We start from the raw sequence: 24,890 nt of genomic DNA on the forward strand, positions 1-24,890 counted from the left end.
CTGAAATGGAGAAGAAATGAGCTGAGGGTCGTCTTAAAACTACTCGTAATTACGGAACACTATTCAAGGGGATAACCTCTAGCCACCATAAACATCATCAACAATCCATTGTGCACCTCTTGTTCGGAAGTTTAGTTCAGAGGATTCTCTCAGTCGCTGTTCGGTTTTCGTCAGATTTCGTGGTACATTATTGGGCCGGATGTATTGGGGTACATTCTCTTTCCTTCGCAAACTGCAAAGATTCTTCAAAAAATTCTGGGACGTGTGCAGAGAAACGATTAATAGCCACCCTACCTGTGTTTCTATATCCCCTCTTTAGGCCTTAAGTATACAGTGCAACATTGAGTGAGTGCTTAGAAAACTTCCGACCATAAATAATTCCATGCCAACCTGCTATGGGAAAGAAGCTGCTAAAATCGGTTGCAACGCACTCACTGGGCTGTTTAGAAGCTTGCAAGCGATACTTCAATTACAGCCCCGCAGCAATTCACAACGGGTCGCTTTTGAATGCCTGATAGTCTCGAAAAGCTCGAGCTTAAACACGGTTTTAGCGTTAAATAAATAAAAAAATTAGCTGTGATTTAAACCGCCCTTCAATTGCCTTGGAAACTTATGATATATCTCTTTCTTGCATACATTAAAAAGTAACTAAAACTTTGTACAAGACTGCAAGTTTATATATATGCTTGTATGTCTGTGTGTTCGTACTCATATTTCTTCGCTTAGCGCTGCTGCCTGATGGCTGTCAATGAACAAAAGCCCAAAATGAAGAAATAGTTTTGCAAAATATCAAAAAAAAAAATTCTCAGTACTCGCACATTGAGGTGAAAAAATGCATCTAAATCACTTAGCCGTCTTGCAAAAAAATAGTGCTACAAGAATTGGCAAAGTGTGCGATCAGTTACGAAATCGGGTAACATGAGCTTCGCATGCGTAACAATACAATGGAACAACAAAAACAATAAAAATCAAAGCAAAGACCACGTTCGGCAGGATGTGGCCATTGCGGACCCATTATGCTTGGCTGCGCGCAAAAGCGCATACGCAACAATTGCCGACCAAGCGCGATCGGTTACTGTTTGTTTCTTCCTGCTTACCCGTCGTACTGCGTGTCTTTTGTGTGTAAACAAAAGAAAGTTTCAATTTCAACTCAACTGACAGTGGAGTGGCACATAAGCATACATATACACATACACATAAACACACGCACGCATTCACATACGCATGCGTATTTACAGAAGAATGCGTGCACTATGTGCTGCCTTTGGCGTTCGTGTGGGCCCTGTCCATTGGGCGACCTATGCCTCTGAACACAGCCGCTTGTCTTGTTCGCTGTCCATTCGCTTCGTTGCCTGCTTGACTGCTGCCCGTTTTTGTTTCATTCGCTTTTGTTTACTTTGTACACAGTTTGCAGTTTCAATTTTGCCACCGATACCCAACGCCGCTGTTGCCACTGCCACTGCCCCTGGTTCTTTCTCATCCAACTCATCCAATGTGTACATTGACTTTTGTTACCTTTCAACCTCTTACGTCTCCAGTGCCGTGTTGCATGGCGGTCGCTTTTGCCCTGAAGGGTAATCAATCATTATTTTTCCTTGTTTTCGTTTTTTGCAAGTTTTTTTTGCACTTTGCGGTTTCTGACTACTGTTGTTGTACTTCCCGAATACTCATCTTTCTCAAGCACTGAGTCAATTTGAAACTTGCGACTTTCATCACCTCACTTCTCATCTTCATTTGGCTAATTTAGTAAATGTGGTCGCCATTCAGCAGCGGCCGTTCATCATTCACTCCCATTCGTACGTTGGTTTATTGATTGTCTGATTCGTCGTTATTCGTTGGCTCGCATTATTGTTTTATTTGTTGTTTGGTTGCGCGCATTATGTTGGTTTGCGTTGTGTTGAGTAATTTAAATTGACAATGCGTCGCGTGAAATTACTTTTGACAAATAAGTGCGATTTTTGAAATTCATGAGATTGGCTATGGACATTGAGCAATTTTTTTGTGGTTCAGTTTAAGTGTTGCTCGTTCTTTTAGAATAAAAACAAGAACATATCGTACGATCGTAGGGCAAGAAGAAGTAAATTAAGTTGTTGGCACGTCAAGGAACGAAACTGCTCATGTTTATTCAGTTAAGCAGGGGTACCTTTTGTATAGAAACATTTCGAATACGTACAAAAAAGTACCAGGAACTGATCAAATGAACACAGAGTCATAGTCATATAAAACATAGACCAGCGTTAAAACACATTTTAGTTAAAACCAAATTAGGATTTGAACACAGATTTTAAAATTTTGTCACCCATAGATATGTATGTTAAAACGAGTTTCTTGCCGAAATGAAAACGAAAAGATCTAGTCATATAAAAGCAATACATTTACTCCGCAATATAAAGAAATAATAATAATTATTATTTGGCGCTTAAGCCCTTTGCTGGACGTTTGGCGAGTTCTTCTTCCTCCTATGCTCTATGCCACCTCCGAACAGAAGATCGTTTTTATGAGGAGATTTTTCATGCCCGTAAAGAACTCGGAGGTTTGCCTGCCGGGGGGCGACCGCTTTTAGAAAAAGCTTTTTCTCTCATTTTGTGTTTCATGCCCAGAGTTTCAAACCAGAGCACTACCGAATGATAGTCACGCAACAACCTTTTCATCCGCGACCGCTGTAAGTATTGTACTTTTATTAGTTCATCCTGTGTTCGCTGATTTTTATTTACGTTTAGAAATGAAGAAGCAAAAAGCAACAAAGAACAAACTTAGAACCTTAAATTAGCAAAAAAAAAATAGTGTTCTCATCATTTTAAAGTTAAAACTCTGTTTTTCTGATAAAATGCATTTTAAGTTCACGAAGGCAGAGCTAGTAGAGTTATGGCATTATGGGGTAGAGGGTACAGGTAACACCTTATCCCATAAGCAGTCGGACCTCATTTGCACACAGTCGCTGAAAGGACCTGGTTCTCACCCAAAGCCTAACTCTCCGCCGTTGGCTCCATGCCTCACTTTCTCTAAAACCATGTCAACTCATGTACTAAACCTGGCGGAGAGTATCTAATCTTAGCTACCAGAACTTATTTATGTTCTTGGATAAGACAAAGAAATTTCGCGATTGATGGATCAGGGTTGTGGAACACGGATGCACCAAGAGGCGAACAGTATAACCTTCATAAACCGCGACAACTCTCAATTCTGAAGACGTTTTGGCAAACTTAAAATGGAGCTTATTATAAGCACAGTTTTAATCGTTAAAACCGGTTTTTTAACTTCTCTATGACTGACCATAAATTTGTTACTGACTCAAATCTTCTCTATCGCCTTTAAAGAATGTAGATTATAATCATGGATAGTTTGAAAAAAATTAAATGAATAAATTTCTAAGGCGGGTTTTCCCAGTTACCGGAAAGGTCGTCTTTGCTACTTGAGAACAGTTTTTGAGTCATTTCTGATTAATTTGATTATATGTCATGGTGTTCAAAACAAAGCCGTTTGTGACATACTTTTGAACTAAAAACAGAAAAAAATCGGAGCCTTGAACTAACATTTAAAAACAAATGGATCCTCGGGACATTGGATTTAAAGGACTATTAAAAAATTGTATATCCATTTGTTTTTAAATGTTAGTTCAAGGCTCCGAGTTTTTTCTGTTTTTAGTTCAAAAGTATGTCACAAAGTAAAAATCGTCGATAAGATTTTAACCAAGTACAGAAAGTTACACATTAATGGCGGCTTGATACAGTCTTGAATTTACAATTTCTCACTAAGTGACTTTCCCTAATTCACGTAATTGAAAAATATTTTGTTTTTATGGTAACTATTCTACAAATTATTTTAAATTTATTTATTTCAAACTATTCTTTTTTAGTCTCCTTAAGTACCGGAGGTGCCTTTCCCGATAACACTGCACAACTAATATGGCTGTATAAGTAAAGTGGCCGCATGCAGTGCTAGAAAAAAGTAATAATAATTCGATCCACTAATGAAAGAAGTACTCGTTATGTGTCAGAGACGCTTAAATTTAATTAAATTAAATTAATATTAGGGGTATGCGGTTGAAAAATACCATTTTTAATAATTTATTTAGCCGAATCTGCATTTTCCTAATATGAGTTTTAGCCCAATTACTCCAGATAAGACTTCCATACGAAATTGTGGATTGAAATATAACTTTTGCAATTATAACTTTGTTCCTATTAATAAGTTCAATTTTCCTGTTTATTAACAGATTTAGGGCTATGTATATAGGGCCATATTGAACTTGATGATTATGCAATCTCAGGCCAGGCAATTTCCGAAAAGTAGTTTTGCGTCAAGTGCGATCTTCAGATATTGAACCCTTTGGGGTCGGAGTCGCTCGACGGGCGAGTGTCGCTGAGGACGAGAGGTATTGTAGTGCGCAGTAAAGAAAATAAATACGTTGAACGTTATAAAAACTAAGAGTTTATTTAGCACAAGAAAAATGTTTCATAAAATCAAAAAATAATTATAAACAAACTGCTATCACTGCTAATGTTGAAATGCCTGGGTGGCTTCCTTATTGCACGGATTTCACTTTCACTTGACGAGGTAATGTCGTCGTCTTCCGTCTTATCAGTATGAAAGTAATATTCGTTAGCACTGTCAGTATCTAACGTATCAGCTCTAGATCGCTTAGCCTTCGTGCGTAGGATAAAATATATAAAAAGCCTGCTGGTTCCTCTGGCATTGACACTGAGAGACTGAATCGAAGAACTTCGTTCTAACTCTACCATCGTCTCGCATCGTAAGGTTACATTATAAGGAAGATAGGATTTCATCGTTTATAGCCGCTAATGTCTTTGAATGAAAACGTTACTCTTTTACTATACCTATGCGTGTCTTATCGCTCAGAACGACAGACGTCGCGAGGCTTGCAGCTACGAACTAATTTGGGCGGATATATGCCGACACGCGTCCGAAACGGTAAAACGGCTTGGGCGGCTATATGCCGACACTCGTCCCCAAAGGGTTAATATTGGTGAATAGCTGCTCCCCATTATTGCTCCTTCTCCCTTCTTCTTCTGAATACTGTGGTCATGTAACACGTGTGTTTGCTTGTCGCTTGACCCTCATTTACTGATCATTTACTGATATATGACGCAAATTGAATATTCCTGATACAGACTTTTGAATTTTTCAGTTATTTTGAACTGAAACGTTTTTTGGATATACAGTAGTTGCTGATATAGGGAAATCATTCGTATTCCATATGACCTATATCGAAATCGATAGTAAAAGTATTGGTCGCTAAGAATACTAAAAAAGGGACAAAAATGGATAAAAATCGTGTTGTAATCGTAAAAAAATCCATTAATTGTAAAAAGAAATCCATAACTTTCTTGGTATATGGCTGTAGTGATCGATATTTCCTAAAGTATCACTCAAGCAATATAAAGTTTATGTTCGTTGTCAAGGTGACATTTCATACTAAACATTTGTTTTGCTGTTTTTTATCAGTCCATTCAATTGCGAGTTACAGGGTGTTAATAATGGACGTCAAAAAGGAGAAAATTACGTGCAATTTTGATTTCGTGGATTCCGTGCTGGCATTTTTGATATTAAAGAAAATGAGAATAATGTCGAAAATTTCTATAAAATCACAGAAATAATCTAAGTTGACTGGCATGCTAGTAGTCGTAGCATCGCCCAGAGCTACAAAATAGTTTTAAACTATTCGTGCAAAAATTTTACGCGAATATAATGGACTTCTTTTTTCTCAAACTAATATTTAATAAACTAACCAACAAACCACATATTTTCCGAGTCGCACTTTATAATATTTAAATTAGTTTAAAAAAATGCAACTTTATAATATTATATGGCTCTAAATTTCGTTATTCATAGATTACAGTACTTTGAGCAAGACAGACAGGAAGCACAGACATTTGATATTCAAATGATTTATTCTGCTTACAGATTATATTTCTCCAAAAGATATGAGAGCTTGGATGCAAATTAGGTATATAATAGATATCAAAATAGGAGCAGTCCGCTAATTGCGAACCTTTGACTGTTTATTTATTTTTTTATTTAATTTTTTGTTTGTTATTAATTTTTTTTATAAAAATATAGTCTATACTACAACAAAAATCATATAACTTAAAGTTTCATATCTTGTAAAAATTTGAAATTCAAAAAATTTTCATTAAAATTTGAAATTCACAAAATTTTCATTAAAATTTCAAATTTAAAATTTAAATTAAATTTAATCAGAATCTTTAGAAAAATTATGAGTAGCATTGTTATAAATCCAAGTTTCTAGCTTTTTGGAGAATTTTTCGGAAAATTTCGAGTATGCAGTTTTTTTAGCACATTAAATTTTGTTATTACAAAGAGTAAGCTTTAAGCACCTCTAAAACCGAGTTCACTTTTGAAATTATGCTTTTTTGGCAGCAGTTTTGCGCATTTTCTCGTTATAAAAAAAATTCGAGCATTCGGTGTACTCGTATACTTGGAGATTTGCCTTTGCCCAACGAGTGGCGACCGTTATTGGAAAAAACCTTTTCTATCACTAGCTGTTTCATGCCCATGGTTGGGTTTGAGCACGTGCGCTACCATGAAGTGGTCATGCACAAGCGCTTCCGGCTACGGTGACCACTCTTCTAATAGCTTGAAATTTTTTAAAAATTTATTAGTCAAATTGAAAACTAGAAATACTAGGGCTGGCAACCAAACCTCCGATTATACTTCCTGATTAAATCACTTATGTAAGTAAATCGACAGCTACTCTCTCGGTGAGATTTAAGGCGACCGACCTAGATAAGTGTATTTGTAGTGGCAAGTAGGGTGTCAGTCCTAAGCTTTGATATGGACAAATTGGATTCACACACAAAATTGAGAAACGATAAGTGCCTCCAATAGAGGTCAAATCGACCCTGTTAATGCCAAACCCTAGACGATATTGGATGCTTTCTTTCATATAAAAAAAATGTCAGGCATTCGTTACATGGAGAAAATTCACGACCGCTGACAAAAAAAACAAAATATTATCAAAAATCAATGCGACTTTATTAAAATATAACAAAATTCAATGTGCTAAAAAACTGCACACTCTAAATTTTTCGGAAAATGCTGATTAGAAAATATGAAATTTTGATGAAAATTTGTAGTTTTTATAAAATTCGCACAAAGCTGAACTCTTGGATTTATATGGTTTTTTTAGGAAAATGAACTATATTTACAAAAAAAAAAAGTTAAAATTAAATAAAAAACAAATAATTGTCAAAACGTGTTAATAAACCCTTATGCTTTAATTTATTAACACCCTGTATATTTCTAAAAGACATACTTCTCGCATATAAAAACAAAATTCATTTCAGAAAAGGTTTGGTACAACTTATCAAGTGGCATCACAGGCCAGTGAAGAAGTTCGTTTTAAGCTGATAAAGAATGTGTGGTGCGTCAAATCACTCTTATCATCAAGGGGAAAATTCTTAATATTTCAAATCTGCATTACAAAATATGTCGTATACTTCTAGAGCAGCATATTTTAAAGAATGGGCGCTCTTTGGTGATCGTTCTCAAAGCTTTTACTTACTTGCCAAATTAAATATTTGCATAAAACGAAAATATCTTAACCACTAAAACTTACTCTTCACTCCCTCTTTGCTGCAGATGAGCTGCCAAATTCATATCTCGCTCACAGGTGGCGCTCTTCTGTAACGGCGCTGGACGTGACGCTGACGTGGTGTCACCCTCCGCTTCCGTAAAGGTAAAGCTAATATCAGTCGGCACATCCTTAAACGGTTTCATGCTACGTGGCAAACTGCGATTGCGCATATTCAGTTTTAGAAATTGTAAGTCGTTCTCGTTTAGCTGGAGTTCATGTGACGCACCACTATTCTCCGTGCCATCATTTACTAAGCCATTAAAAGTTTCATAATTACTTTGCTTCTTCTTCTTAGGTGGTAACGCTGGCTTCGGCTCGTCCGCCTCGTATTGCATAGAGCCACACTGCTCTGGCGTTGAGGGCGCCGTCGGCAAATGTTGCCCAAAATCCACTTGTGCGCCATTCTGCACATCCATCTCCAACTTTTCTTGCTCCAAATAGGAACTATAATATTTGGATATATCTTCCATAGTATTGGTTGCATATTGCTTGTCGCGCACCACCAAATCACCCAAGTGATCGGCGTCGATGCCGAAAAGAAAGGGATCATCCAAAACAGTGACTCTGGCATTACCTTTGGTCGCTTCGCTGGCGTGTAGGTCGTTTGCTTGTTGTGCGTTTTTATGCCGCTCCTTCGACGATTTTCCGCCCGCTGCCGACTCACCCACTTTACTCACATGACCACGTAGAGAGCGTAACAACTTTTTGCCGCGATTTGTTGCAGACATCGACGAAGTGGTTGACGACCCGGCCGCTGAAGTGGTGTTCGTTTGATATTTGGAGGGAAAGAGTGGCACTGGAGGCGCTTGTTCGTCACCTTCTTTACTTTTTTGCTTCTTCTTTTTCTTCACCAACAGTTTGTCCACCTCGGGATTATGGTTTTTACTCATATCGGCGCCATTGATCGCATCTGCTAACGCGGCTCTTGTTGTTGTTGCGTTGGCATCTGCTTCGTCTAATTGCGTTTCGATAAAATCGCCTGCCACTATATCGTAGTCAGCGGTCTGCATGCTGCCACTACAACCGCTGTCCTTGCCACTGTTCGTCTCATTTTCGTTGTCGTTGTCGTTGTTGTGGTCGTTGTCCATTTGGAAGCCTGTGGTAACAGCGCCGCCAGTAGAGAGAGCCAGACGTTGCGCAGCCGCTTTGCTGTAAACTTGACGGTAGTATTTCTGTTGGTCACCGTATAAAAAGCAGACGCGCCACCATTGTTTGCAGGCCAGCAAATTGGCGGTGCGCGGCACCACCGGCACCGGTTCAATTGATGATGACATGTTCTCCATGTTGCTGTGACTGACTATTAGGGCGATGAGGGTATGTATGTATGTATGTGCAAAAGTATGTGTGTGAGTACTTGTTAAAGTTGTTGCTGCTACTATTATTTCTTGCTTGTTATTGTTATTGCTGATGTTATTTGTTGCAGTAGCAACTTCGGTGTGTTGCAAGTATATCGTATCAGCAATTACTGTTGCATACTTTTTTATATGCAATTTTTTGTTGCTCTTCTCGAAGTTCAACTTTTGGTTTAATGTTACTGTTGTTATTGTTGCATACAGTTTTTTATCAGCTACTTTACTTTATTTTAAGGTACACAAAATAATTGAACTCCACTTTGTTTTTATTGTACTTTTTTGTAGGTCGCCTTTCTGCTGTCTTGAATTCTGCAGAGTCTTGGTTTTTGGTGTAATTATTTCATTATATTTATGGGCCTTTGTCCTTGTGCTCCTGTTTATTAACACTGCATTGATTGTGTTTTCCGTTTTTTGTGGTTGTCACTATTTATTATAGAGCCTAAATAAATTATGGTGTGGTTAAAATTTTAGTATGGAAAAAAATGTAAGCTACCGCGCTTTGTTATCACATTTTCTCTTGCCACAAAAACATTTGCCTCACTTCACCAACGATGAAAATCAATTCGTTGCCGTCTGCTAGATAATTAATTTAGTTCATAAGTAAAGCGGATTACTTGTAAGTAATATAATAGAGCAGAGTCTAAATCAAAACGTTTTTTATAACTTTTTTCTAAATGAACGTCGAAATTTCTATCCCAGAAAGTAAAGTAATGGTTTTATATGAAAAAATAGGACTAAAGGAAATTTGTTTCCAAGTAAAGCCGTGTCGTTTGAGATGGAAAATATAAGATTAAGACCTTTAGTTGTAAATCGTTTGTATGTAAACTACAATTAAAGAAAGTTACAGTATGTACAATGAAACGCAAGATATGGTAAATTACGCCAGGGGTACACATTAACCTTTTTTTCCTTGTTCACTCCTCTCGGTGGCATAGGGCCTTGACAAGACTCAGTCTTGCGTTGTATTCGTTAATTTATTTTGATTTCTGACAGGGTAGATGATTAGCCTACCGCTACCAGTCCTAAATAGTGGGAATGCCCACCTGTCGTTGCTTAGAAACAACACCTTCGCCTTCTTACTGCTTGGAGCGCTATCTGTGTTTCACATTTTTCTGCCAGAAGGATCGCACAGATGGTTGAGGACTTCGCTAAATTTGGCATGTCTGCGCTATTACCGCGGTTGCCCGCTTCCTCTTGCTGGCGCCACTGATGCAATGTTTTGTTTTATTTTTTGTGTTTTTTTTTGTTTTTGTTTTTGCTTGTGCAGCTAGTGCACTCCTTTATTTGTGGAGTAAAACTATCACCGTAAGAAACAAACTCAATTATTTGTTCAAGTCTGTGCTTTCATACGGTATTGATATTTTGTGCACACACTCGTATTTAAGTGTTTTCTTAATCATTTTCTAGCTGTTCAGTTTCGTCAAAAAAAACATTTTAATTATCGGTTGGCTAGAAAATAATAGGGGTTTCTCGCGCTGATTGATTTGTTGTCAGAGAAAACCAATGGCAACGTTTCAGCGGAGCACACATAATTGGAAATTCGTAGCAAGTAAACATTTTTATCAAGGAAACTCAGTAGTAAAGTCCTCTCTCAACGAACAAAAATGACCCTGTATAATGCTCTTATCAAGCCCGTCCTCACGTATGGCGCAGATGCGTAGACAGTGGCAATATCTGATGAAGCGTCGTTTGGAGTATTTGAGAGAAAGATTTTGCGGAAGATTTTTGAACCTTTGCTCGTTGGCGAAGGCGAATATGGCAGACGATGGAATGATGAGCTGTATGAGCTTTACGACGACATAAACATAACGCAGCGAATAAAGATCCAGCGGCTACGTTGGCAGGGTCATGTCGTCCGAATGGATACAAACGCTCTGGCTCTGAAAGTATTCGATGCGGCACCAGCTGGTGGTAGCAGAGGAAGAGGAAGTCCTCCTCTGCGTTGGAAAGATCAGGTGGAGAAGGACTTGGCTTCACTTGGTGTGTCCAATTGGCGCCGGTTAGCACGAGAAAGAAACGATTGGCGCGCTTTGTTAAACTCGGCCAAAAATTGAGTAAGTAATTATAGCGCCAATTAAGAAGAAGAGAAATTTTTTTATCAGAAATGGAAAAAATATTGTAAAATAGGCATTTGGAGTAATTTAAAAGTTTACACTCCAATTACACTCACGTTTAAAAAGATAAGTTGGCACAGATTACTTCACTTCCCATTCCTTTTTTTATAAGTAATCTTATACTATGCAAAAAAAAATAAATAAAAAAAATAATTCGCGCGTACACTTCTGTTAGGTGTTTGGCCGAGCTCCTTCTCCTATTTGTGGTGTGCGTCTTGATGTTGTTCCACAAATGGAGGGACCTACAGTCTCAAGCCGACTCCGAACGGGAGACATTTTTATGAGGAGCTTTTTCATGGCAAGAATGAACTCGGAGGTTTGACATTGCCTGCCGAGGGGCAACCGCCCTTTATTAATTTGATTTCACCGAGATTCGAACCAACGTTCTCTCTGTGATTCCGAATGGTAAGCACGCACCAACCCATTCGGCTACGGCGACCTTTTTTCCTTTAGCTCCTTTATTTTATAAAAAAATTTTAAAAATATTTTTTATTTAAAATATTCAAAAAAATTAAAAAATAAAATATTTAAAAAATTTAACAAAATAATTTTTTTATTACTATTTTGAACAAAAAATTAAATTTTACGCAAAAAAATAATAAACAAATAACAAAACAAAAACGAACAAAATAACAACAAAAACAGTAAGCATAAATTACAAAACAAAAAATATAATAAATACAATATTGAAAAAACAATAAAATTGTTTCCTTTCTACGAAGTATATTTTATCCCAAACAATTACAAAAAACACAAATCAAAACAATTTATAAAAATACTAAAACGAACCCAACAATATTTTTAACGCTGAATAAACCAAACAAATTATTAAAATTATTTTTTATTTGTTTCCCTTGTGCGCCGAAATTGTTCTCTTATTCGTTATATCCATATTTTCACTGTAGTTATATTTATAGTCACATTCTGATGCCAAAAAGATGCATCTGAGTCAATGAAGTCATCCAAGTGTTTTGTTCATCGTCGGAATTATTTCTAAAAGTATGTTTGTTTTTTTACTCAAGTCTGCAAATAAACTTATTTTTAAAAACATTGCCGACAATGTACAAACCACTTGGATGACTTGATCTGAAATCGCTCCTCAAAAAAATTAGCTCTCAGAAACACTAACTGCCATTTGGTGGTACGTTTCCCTACATAATAGGGAAATATTAATAACCGCCACTTCTAATTGAATAAACAGGTCTCAACTTGTCATCCGATTTTTTATTACATTCATATGTTATCAATTTCGAGCTTCGACTTCAAATGGCTTTCAATTATGGAATAATGCTCGCTGCATCTTTTTAGCATCAGACTGTAACTATTTAAAAATATAACTACAGTGAAAATACGGATATAACGAATAAGAGAACAATTTAGGCGTGCAGTTATAGTAGTAAGTTAAAGTACACTTAGGCTGTTAATTTAATTTTAAGTTGAAAGCAAGTTTTATATTTTTTCCGGCATGCTAATGTAAGCAGCTTTTAACCAAAACTAGCAAATACCTGACTCTGTCACTACGTTAAAGTATGGTATATACGAGAAAGGAGAGGGCAACACAGTTCCTTTTATTGAAAAATGTTAAGAGTACTACTAAAAAATTGATAAATTTGATTAACGAAAAAAACAATGCTTCAATCGGTTGAGCCATTTTGGCATAACTGGTTTTGCCAAATAACTGTTTTGGTCTTATCTACCAAAAGTCACCTTGCGTTTATATTTGTAGAGCTGTGTGGATTTAGAATTTTAATATTTAAGATTGTTGGAGGTTGTATTCAAAAGTCCAATAAAATTGAATATTGGTGTGAAATAACACTAATTTCACTAAATAATAAGCATACCACATTCCACTACATTAACCTGAAAAATACATGAAATCAAAGTAAATTTTCTAGCACTTCAGCTAAATTCTTTCATATGCTTTTTTTTAATTTTATTGATGATTTTTCCTTCCGGACGGGGTTTTCACCTTGAATATTATTTTTAGATTGAATCGATAATGATAATCGAGTTAATGATAAGCCAATCGCAAATGTGCTGTTAATGGAAAATGGCTAATAGCCTCTAACTTTTAATTGATGGCCAATATTTGGCGATAGCTTGGTCGAATGGCATGGCAAGTAACAATCGATACTTGCACTTTGTTTTTACTTCATTTTTTATGCGCATTTTTTTTGAAATTTTTAAGCTCACTATCAAAACACAATTTCAATTCAAGGCAACACAAGGCACGCAACGCGAAGTATCAGTGCCTGATATGAGTATACACCGGCTGGCTGGCAAAAGGTAAAAACTCAACTCAAGCAGGCATCATTGTCGATCCAGCCGATCAATTGATAGTGTCAGTGGATGGTGTGGTCTCAGCCGCCTGTAGATTACAAGTGGGTAATCAAAATATACACTTGATGGAATGCACGTACATGGGCTGATGATTCGATCGCCTATCAATGGCATTGTAATGGGGAAGAAGCTAGCATAGAAGAACTTAATAACAAAAAAAAACGCATAAACTGAAAAAATAATAAAAGACGTGCTATCTGTAATTGAACTTGGTAAGAACCGATTCTATTACACAATGACGGTGTTACTGGTGACCGCAGTGAGGCAGCCGCTATCTTCGTGCATCAATCTGCAAATGCATTAAGTTGCGCATGCGCGTTCTATGTACAGTCCAGGCTGCGTGACGCATCTAAAACGTAAGTTGAGTGCAAAGAGTGAAGACAAATAAAGCATAAGAATAATAAAAACTATCAGCAACAGTAAATAGTGAAAATAGTAAGATTAACAAGGTTTCCCGTGGTTGGTAGCAGGCATGTATTGCATAGCAACTTGTGTGTTGCAGCTGCTATTTATGCCAAGCAAAAGAGGGTAGCCTAATAATAATGAAGCACAGACAACGAGTGGCTGACTGCCTGACAGCCAGACTGCTAGACTGACTGATGGCCTGAGAGTTTGACTGACATGCCGAGTAAATGGTTGCAGCGGCATACAGATATAGCCGATGCAACATTGCGTTAGCAAATACGGAAGCATTGGCTTACTAAAACTTCATTGAGTAGCAAATGCTGCACTTCATTGAACTGGCTCATTTGACTGGGGTATCTATTATTCTACTAAATTTTTGCACAAACAAAGATTTGTTTATATTATTTGCATATATATATGGATGTATTTATGTGTGTATAGCGGAACACGAAAAGTGCAACCGCATGCTTAGATATGCATTAGCTTTATTTATTTTGCGAATGGCAGTAATTATGGCTCAGCTTTGTATCTACCAGATTTTATTATTTTGGTATTGAGGTCTGCTTACATTTAGCATTTAAGTAAAGTAAAGAACTATGTTGCGCAAATTTACAGTGAGCGCATAATCTATTGTTATTTGAAAGAACTAATTCAGTACAAATACACTTCGGATATATTGAACGGTATTTCGCGAGGAGTGCTTTGGAAAAAAGTGTAGTTATGGGTTGTAGTTGTAATTTCTATCTGATAAAGTAAACTGAAAGATAAGGGTTTCTGCTTCTATAAATTTAAGTGTACTTTTTCATGCCGTTACAACAGTAACGAAGCAGTAGTGAGTAAAATTCAGTGACCAAAAAAAATTTGCAAAATTTTTAGTTATTTTTCAAACCGCTGTATCTTAGTTAAAAATAGTTATACGAAAATTGTAAAAATGAAATATGAAGCTCTAGGTTACTAGTTTTATGATCTTTCAATCTTTCATTCAAATCAATGGGTATGATAGAATCCTGAGAAGTCGCGTGAGAAAAACAAAGGGCGTGTAGCGTAGTACAAATAACGGAAGTGAAACTTTCAAGGCGGATAAAGAAAGAGGGAGTGCCCCGAGAGAGGATGAGAGAGAGAGAAAGAATATATATCTAAATAAATTCACAACATTTGCAGAGAATACAAATAGACAAAATTTACAAAAAACCAAGAAGGGTCGACCGGTGTAGGTAAACGCCGGACACAAACCGTGGCAACAACGCGCACTACTCCGAGCGTGTATCGCCCGAACAAACGCAGCGTTTCCAGGACCGCAGCAGCGGCACAAATTATCTCAAGGCAATACCAATAAATCCGACGCCGGAATCGATAGCAGTTTACAGTATGCACAAGCACTAGCCAGGAACGGAAATAAGCACCAAAAAGTAGGAACCAAAAAAAAAACCCCAAAAAATTGGGGCCAAGGAAATATAACGCCACCAAGGAAATATAACGTAGGCATCAAGGAAATATAATGCCAAAAAGTAGGCACCAAAAATATATTTCCTACAAGTTTACATCAACAAACAAGCGCCAAAAAGGAGGCAGTGTTATTTCTCACTAGAAATTAGCAACCACAAAGAAAAACTCAGGAAAAATAGTCTCAAGTGTATCTAAGATATATATATATATATAAGGTATAGCTCTCTCTCTCTCCTTTTCCTCTACGTTGTATCTTTTTTCTCTCTCGCGGAACGAAAATGCCCAAAACGTTGCATGGCTTGGAAATTTTACTCTCCATTCTCGCTCGTCCATCGACGCCAAAGAAGTTTCACTTCAAAAATTGACCAGTTTTTTTGGTTTCTTTGTTTCCAACTAAATCACTACATGAAGCGGATACTAAAAAGTGGTTTCAAGAATTTAAAATATTCTCTTTAAGCACTAGCCAGTTTTCGAAAAGAGATTTCATTTTTGACATAAATTTGGGGAAAACAGGAAGAAAGCGCTTTTGAAAGTTTTTTTCGGAAAAAAAAGCACTTAAATACAAATATTGAAAAGTAAATAATAAAAAAATTAATATTAAGTGTTGCTTTTGCAGCCCAATATACCCGGAAAAATCCTACGAAATTTTAACGAAATTTAATTTTTGTGTCGAATTTTTGAAAAAATTAAAGATTCTCGCTTTCTCTAAAACACTCACAAGGACTATCAAAATGAAAACAATATTTTTGAAGCCTTCTTTGCAATTTTATTGCTTTAACAGTGATCAAACTTATGGAAAAAGAAAAACGTTTTTCTTCCCAAATTAGAAACCAAAAATAACTGCACTGTCTGCGGCTTAAATCAATTTTAAGAAGACGATTCTTAAATAAAATTAAATTAAATTTTTCTAAATTTTAAAGTTGCACAGAGGAATATCATTCCCTTTAACAAAGTTTTTAAATGATTGGCTAAACCTCAACTAATTTCCATAATATATTTGAGCTTTATCTCTACATTTATAAAACAACAACTTTTGAGTAATTTTTTGTGCATCTGTGATGCAGCATAACCCCACGTTCCACGGCGTGAAATCCACTAATTTCCACATAAACCACAAAAATTTTACAAAACCAAATTATTATTTTCAACTTTGTAAGTTTGTGGATGTGGGAAAGTGAGGTTGCGTATGTGTGTGTGTATAAGCTGTATTTAATGCGAGAACGTTTCAGGCATTTTATACATAGCCAGCAAGGCTTGTTTCAGTGCGCGCCCACAATAAAAACAACAACATTAACTACAGTAAAAGTGCAGCGACAACAAAACATTTATGCTAAGTTAATAATTTTGCAAACACCACAGCATAACAAAGCGTACGCATTTACTACTAAGCCATTCCGCAAAATAATCGGTAAGTGTGGTGATGGTGGTGGCTTAACGTCCTGCTGCCACCAAACCATTTACGCTACCATTCCACCTTTCACAATACTGCGGGCGAAATGCATAAAAGCGCACACACATATGTATGTATGTTTATGGATTTGTAACACATACATATGTACACATGGTATACCTACACTCGCAAGCTAACACTTGAATGTATGGCTCGAACTAAAGTGTGAGCTGCTGCAATTGTTTGCTACTGTTAAATTACTGTTAATCTTTGTATGCATAGGTGTGTACATTGGGAATGTACATTTTTTTCATTTTAACAATCCCAGTTGTCTCGGGATCCCGTTAATGATTTTCATGATTTCGGGAATGAGTAATTCATTACTTTAAAAGAACTTAATTTGACAAAATTGCACCAATATTGGGTTTTAAAAATACTTTTTTATTTAAAATGTCATGCTCCAACCTCTTGATTTCGCTCCGGATTGGTTTTATTGGTCAATACGTCGTAAGGCAAGGTTGTCCCCTGTCGCCCCTTCTCTTTGCCATCGTCCTTAATAATGTCATGAGCCAACTGACCCTGTACAAAAAAGGCATCGTATGGAGTTTCACCAGACATCTTGAGGACCTGGACTTCGCCGATTACATCTGCCTCCTCTCTCACAAACTCTCTGACATGCAAGCGGAGGCAGACAAACTAGTCGCGCAGGCACGTACTGTCGGACTGGAGGTCAACATCGCCAAGACCAAGGGTATGAGAGTTAACCACAATAACGCAAGGCAGATATTGGTAGACGGATGCCTGGTGGAATTCGGTGAAAGCTTCTGCTACCTGAGCTGCATCATCACGGCAGAACAAAGCTAGGGCGGCATTCCGGCGAGTGCTTACAGTATGGGGGAGTTCGCAAATCTCCATACACGCTAAACTACGAATATTCGGCTCATGCGTAAAGTCAGTATTGTTTTACGGAAGCCAAACATAGCTGGTCTCTAAAACCATCACACAGAGGCTACAATCCTTCATTAACAAATGCCTCCGTATCATCTGCAGAATATTCTGGCGAAACACCATCAGTAACGACGCACTGTGGAGATTAACGAACAAGGAACCCATCCTTAGGCAAATCAAACGCAGAAAGTGGCTATGGTTAGGTCACACATTGATAAAACCACCAGATAGCATCACGAGATTGGTACTGGACTGGAACCCGCAAGGCAGCAGAGGTCGCGGTCGATGCTCGCGAACTAGCAGATGCTGAGACGTCAGCACGGTGCAAAAACAACAGCACAGAACCGTGTACGATGAAAGAGTCTTGTCGAGGCCTCCCCCGAAAGAAGTGAGCAAGGAAAAAAAAAAACGTCAGCTTCCAGATTCCTCCTCCAGTTCAGTGCTGGTATACTTCTACGACGGCTACCTTGAGGGTTCCAGTCGATTACGCTGCGGGTGATGGCGGTTTAATCTCTTCTTAACACGTGCGTGTTCAAAGTTGACCACCTTTGGCATGAAAAACAGGACTAGGTTTGGAACACGTAACGTGTCGCCGTAGCCGAATGGGTTGCTGAGTGACTACCATTCGGAATTCACAGAGAGAACGTAGGTTCGAATCTCGGTGAAACACTAAAATTAAGAAAAACATTTTTTAATAGCGGTCGCCCTTCGGCAGGCAATGTCAAACCTCCGATTGTATTTCTGCCATGAAAAAGCTCCTCTTAAAAATATCTGCCGTTCGGCATAAAAGTTAAAGTAATTTTTTTTTAACGCAAAAAAAAAAATTCTGCGATCATTTCCTATGCTTCCGAAGACATTATAAGCCCCGAAAATTCCGAAAAATCGGGACTTAAAAAATACAAAAATCCCGAGATTGGCTTTCCTAGTCAAGAATGCTGCCTACAATCATTACGAGAAGCTACCCTGCAAGAATTTCCGACTGCAAAGCAACTGTTGAGTTGATATACGGAAGTCTCGGGAAGTACATATTAATTTTGTACGATTCAGTCCTTTTACGATATACCTAATTCCGAACTACACAAATTTTTAACAGATCAATGACAGACGCAAGAAATGAAGTTAGAGTCTAGAGAGACGGCGGCGTGAATCGGGATTACTGGCGCAGTTAATTCTGATTAAAATTAAAGGGTGACAGATGATTGTTACGCAGATTATTGAGCAGCTAATTTGTGTATTGGATAGTTTTGTCAGTAAAAGATCGATCGCACACAACAAATACCGGTATTAATTGCCCCAATACTAAGAAATAATTATGTGTTAAAAAAAAATTGTAACTGTAATTTCCCGAACTGCTCCGAAATATCAAAACAATCAATGCAATCTCGAATGTGTTAGTGCTAGCATTTCATCCAGCCTTTCTTGTTCTTCTTTTTGAAGGTTTCATTATAGCTATTAACTCTAATATTTCGGAAATTTTGCCATCGAAAATTCCCTAATCCGCTTAAATTATGAGAATTAAGTCTAGTTGTTAATCCGCATTAGTTGCACTTAATTTCTGAGATATTTCTGTCTATCTTATAAGATGACAATAACATATTCTGCAAAACGATTTTTTTTTAATTTTTCTATAGAACTGGTTTCCGATATGTTGGTGTGCGCTGAAAATGACTCTTTCAAAAGTATCTATCTATAGCGTCATGATTATAAGAAAATTAGTTGGGGTGCTCTTCTTTTCTCAAAAATCTGAAATGCTATAAACCAGCACTTCTGTACTTAATCTAAAATGTAAATCTTATATTCTATTAACGACACCGACATATGTATATATGTACAAAAAAGAAATTGAATAAGATGAGCCCTTAAGATTCACAGCTTACAATCTTATTACAAACTATTGGAGCTAAGCTCATAAAAATAACTGTTCGGGAGTTTTTGTGGCCGCTGATTACAAATCCAATAACAGTTTTCCAAAATTCAAAAATTCCGATTATGTGGTTTGCATTTTGGCGAAATCGTTCCGAACCAGAAACGTGATTCACTAGCACAAGTTTTGTCTGCAAGCCATACCTGCATCCCCTCACTGCCAGTAATGTAACTCACCTTACCACCAAATTGCCGCAGCAATACCCTTGGCTCTGAACTATAATGTCTTCATCAAAACACTTACTAGAGTAGTAGCCTTAGCAAACACATACATATATGTAGATGCATTCCTACATATATAGTTATCGTATTAGCAAGCATGCCATTGTATTACATTTGCCTTATTCTCTTGCAGCACAATCAGTTTCAGTTGCAGTCTATGGCCAGCCAGCAGCAGATTGCTGCTACTAAATTGTATTTGGAGTTGAGGCGTTGCCACTGCAATTAGTTGCCTTTGTTGTTACACCACTTGAAGCAATCAGTAGTGGTGGTTGCTTGCGAATTCTTTGCTGTTTATTAGCGATAGCAGTAAAGTGATATATTTTCTTCACAACGCTACGTCAAAATAATGAATCAGCAATATTATGAGATCGTGGCGAAATGGGGAGTGGAAAGGGGTAGTAAAAAAAAGAATAGATTTGCATTGAGTATATTGACTACGAAGAGCGGAATGGAGTGCATACTCTAATATGAATTTTGACACGTTTTCTAGTATCGCCTATCAATAGTATACCAGCACTTGTGACAAGAGACCTTCTCACATCAATTATAGGTAAAAAATGTTGATGTTTTTATGCCTGTTAAGTTTCAGTACTTAGCATTCTACCAACGGAGGCTGATGTCTCCAAAGGGACATGTCACGGGTCTTGTTATTTTAGAAGTTTAGATGGCTGGCCGCCTCATCTCCACTGGCGCAAGAAAGTATTATGCCACCGCTACGGATTCATCACACTCAACTTTTCAAGAATTTTTCTCAAATAGATCCAATTTAGAGCAGAAATATAGGAACTGTGGAGTTGTCTATGGTATGCAAATAAAAGTGATTCTACAATATTTACCAGCTTTTCAGCATAAGACAAAAGAACGCTGAACCAAGCCTCAGAGAGTATGTACACAGATTTCCCGCTGACAATATTGACAGTAAGTCAGTAACATATTTCGAAACGAAATAAATCGACTTGCGGTTGAACAACTTTGAGACTGGAGTCAATGTTGTGTCGCCCAATGTTGCATTATGGAAAGAAGCTAAAAATCACATTTTCTGACGAGACGTATTTTTAAGCCGGTGGCTATGCTAAAAAGTATTTAAGGATCGGAAAACTGCGCACTATCGTCGAGAAGCTAATGCATACTCAGGAAGTTATAGTTTGGTGTGAATTTCGGAGTGGTAGCATCATTGGCCCATTTTTCTTTCAAAATTCTACTGAAAACGCCATTTCGGTCAACGGTGAGTGATCTTTCGTTTTGGCAGGGTGGCGCGCAATGCCACACAGCCTATGCCATTATCGACTTTTCCGCGTCAAATCTCGGCGAAATTCCATTGGCCACCTTCGACGCCGTTATGGCTATATTTTTGGAATGACGTAAAGTACCGGTGTTATGCGAATGATTAAGGCGCTTGACGCGAATATCGAGCGATACATTCATGAGATGAGCAAGAGACCCTCTCGAAGACCTTAGAAAACTAAGTCAAGAAAAAGCGCTACTGCGAAGCCAGCCGAGGCAATCACATGAATGAATTTGAGTTCCACAAATAATGGGAATGTTTGCTCTTTTGAATAAACCAATAATATAAACAAAAAAGTAGGTCTTTTTCGGTGTTAATTTTCATGAATTTTCAAAAAGAAACCACTATTTGGACCATTCTCTATATACTTTCGGATAGCAAGAACGTGCCCCCAGCCTTGAAGGCATATGAAGTTACCTTCGAGCTGGGGAAGAACCACTTTTAACTATTAATAGACCAAAAACTGAGTATTCATAAAATGAGCCCTTGATTTCACTGGATTCATGAATAATAAAACGGCAAATGTCTTCACCACGAAAACATCAGTCCAAGGGCTTATAAGCTAAACTATTGTATTTGGATGAATAAGGATACCCCCGCACACTGAAAGAATATGAAGAATAACATACACGCCAAAGCTTTCCTGCCGGTAATACAAGAAAAAATATATAAAATCCGTTAAGGCAATGACAGCAAAACTTTCTGATACCCAATAGCAATCAGTAAGTGCATCAAAACGCTTATTAAATACTGTTCTACTTTTTCAATGAAATCGGAATAATAAATTGTTGAAGTTGTTGGAAATTTCGAAAATGATTGATTGCATAGCCTATGGCAGCCACTACAACGATTAACAGCGTATATCTCATGTCAAAAGTATACTGTGATATGTGTTGTACATACATATATAAGCCTCTACGCAAATGCTACGATGCCATTGCTATAGTAAATAAAAGTTACTGAAAAAATAAATGTTGCAAAATGTAACACTACTACAACAACATACCCACATTGCAATCACTGTGGTGCTATTTGAATATGCAATGCGTCAAATAACTATAGCACAGAGACTTCTTGACAAGTTTTAACGATCTATTTATTTCCTATTTAATTTAAATTTTTTTTCTTTCGAAAATATACACAGTTTTTTGCCACACACATAACTACGCACACCGAACTGCGAATTTTCAACGTATGCGTCAAATCCGTCCTGCTACACGGCTGTACAACTTGGACGGTCACCGCAATGATCACAAGGCGCCTTCAAAAGTTCATTAATCGCTGCTTGCGTCGCATAATTCGAATTTTCTTGGCTCGAATTATATCTCACACCGAATTAAGGGGGAAGGCAAATCAATCCGATGTGACGAAAATAATCTGCAGAAGGAAATGGCAATGGATGTGTAGCCGATCCTGAGAAAGAGTGACGACAACATCGCCAAACAAGCGCTGCGAAGGAAACCCTCTAACAGACAGGACGAAATGTAGGCAGACCACGAAGCACCTGGCGCCATTCAACGGAGGCAATATGATATCTCTGAATAAGACCTGGAATGAACTTAGAGCTCTTGCACAAAATCGTATTCGATGGCGAAGAGGATTTGTTGACGTCTTATGCTCAAACTAAGATCATCTAACACCTATATATATATGTAAATATACATATATTCTACTATAAAAACCATATAAATGCAAGTTTCAAACTTTGTGGAAAAAACTCGCTAAAAAATGCATTACAGCTCCACATTTTTTTATCAGAATTTCAGGAAAAAATTCAATATGCGCGTTTTATAAAAAAATTGCATTGAATTTTGATAATATATTTTTTCACACGTTGTTTGGTTGTTTTTCCCCCATATAAAAACATATTTATTGTAGAATTTATATGGAGAAAATGCACATACCGGTAGCAAAAACAAACACCAGTCAGTATGATTTTTGGGCTCCTTGAAAGTCGCACTTTCTTATACCAAAATTTCGTGGGTTATAAAATTACATAGTCGAATTTTTTTTTTAAGTTCTGACTTAAAAATTTATATTAAAATTTGCTAAATTTTTATTGCAATGTGCATAAAATTTTAGTCCCTCATTTATTTAGTTTTTATAGGAGAATTAATTATATTTATAGAGAAAATAAATGAAAATTAAAAAGTGTTTGAGACTTGTCAATAATTTTTAGTGCCATAGTTATTTCACGCATTGTATTTTGGAAAAGCGCCTAAGTTGCATGCAAATGCTGACAAACACAAATCAAAGCAAAAAACAAAAACAATTTCATAAATAGGGCAATAAATTGCATTGCCTTTGGCGCTAACTCAGCTGCCAAAAGTTGTTTGCAAACACATTTTTCTTCGGCCGATCACTTGGTGCCATGGAAGTGATTACCGTAGTAATTGCTTGTTTGTCTACTGGAAGTAACTGCACACATACAAACATACAATACAGTAGTTATGTATGGACATTAGTACAGTGTGCGTGAAGGTTTGTGTTGCAGTAGTTCCTTTGCGATGAAGAAGTCAACTGCATAATGCCGTTGTCTGATGTGTGGCGCATGGCAATCAGGATATTGCGAACAAATCGATCGGTCGCATGTCCGGCGATCATTAAACTGGGGTTTGCGTGCAAACAGTTGGCAACAGGTCGAAAAGCACAGATTGCAGCTGTTGCTACCACAGACATAACAAATACAATACATAAATAATTAATACAATAATTCGATTTGATATTTTCATATTATTTACGGTTGCGAAAAAAAATATTTCCTTTGAGGTGAGACTACGTCAAAATGTTAGCATACAATATTTTTATATTAGACATTTTCAAATCCGAAAGCACTTTTAATAAAAATTACAGTTATTACAGCTTCATATGCGCAGTTTAATACAATATTATTGGCATAATCATATTATTAAAAAGATATTAATTTTGTCTAAAAAACATTCAAAAATGTGCTTGTTTAATTCAGTTGGTTCAGACAGTTTTTGTTTTCAACTTTTAATGTGCTTATTATTTTCACCCAAAATTTCATCTTTCATAAAAAAAAGAAACTTATAGAGACTTTAATCGAATTTGGTTACTTTAGTAGCGGCAAGATTCTCTACCCACCATAGAATAATTGGCAAGTGAAGACGAAATATCTGCTACTATCCATTTTTCGATCATCCAAGGACACTAACATTTATATATATATATTGGCGCGTACACCCTTTTTGAGTGTTTGGCCGAGTTCCTCCTCCTATTTGTGGTGTACGTCTTAATGTTGTTCCACAAATGGAGGGACCTACAGTTTCAAGCCGACTCCGAACGGCAGATATTTTAATGAGGAGCTTTTTCATGGCAGAAATACACTCGGAGGTTTGCCATTGCCTGCCGAGGAGCGACCGCTATTAGAAAAATTCTTAATTATGGTGTTTCACCGAGATTCGAACCAACGTTCTCTCTGTGAATTCCGAATGGTAATCACGCACCAACCCATTCGGCTACGGCGGCCGCCAACACTAACATTTCGTCGTATAGAATAATAGAGATTTTAAGTCACTCTTAGGAAAGTAGATTAGGAAAATGTGACTAAATCCACCTCCGCTACCTTATAGCCACGAATTCCCCCTTACCAGTCGTTCTATTCAAAATGTAAGCGTTACCTCTGAATTTTGTCAAAAGTTTGTTTAAGTTTTACGACATTCTTAGCCGCCGAAGACTTCAAAAGATTATGGTTTAAAAGTTATTAAATGATTTAAGTAGACAGACAGGCTTTACTTTCTTTAAAAACTGAGCAAATGAGATTTGGAGCAGGGGGTTTAAAGTGAGATTCCGAGATGATGATCGGCTCCAGTGGCTGATACAGGTC

The 24,890-nt window shown here is 37.2% G+C and overlaps 1 protein-coding gene across 1 annotated transcript in view; it reads right to left on the minus strand.

The window, feature by feature from the left end:
- LOC129245286 (protein prickle) overlaps positions 1-8,901 on the minus strand; it is a 123,462-nt gene extending 114,561 nt beyond the window's left edge. Inside the window, exon 1 of the mRNA XM_054883368.1 lies at positions 7,601-8,901. Coding sequence (XP_054739343.1) covers positions 7,601-8,901 — 1,301 coding nt within the window. The remainder of the gene's footprint in view (positions 1-7,600) is intronic.
- Between the last annotated feature and the right edge of the window lie 15,989 nt (positions 8,902-24,890).

This window comes from Anastrepha obliqua, chromosome 4, assembly GCF_027943255.1.
Source record: "Anastrepha obliqua isolate idAnaObli1 chromosome 4, idAnaObli1_1.0, whole genome shotgun sequence".
Lineage (NCBI taxonomy): Eukaryota > Metazoa > Arthropoda > Insecta > Diptera > Tephritidae > Anastrepha > Anastrepha obliqua.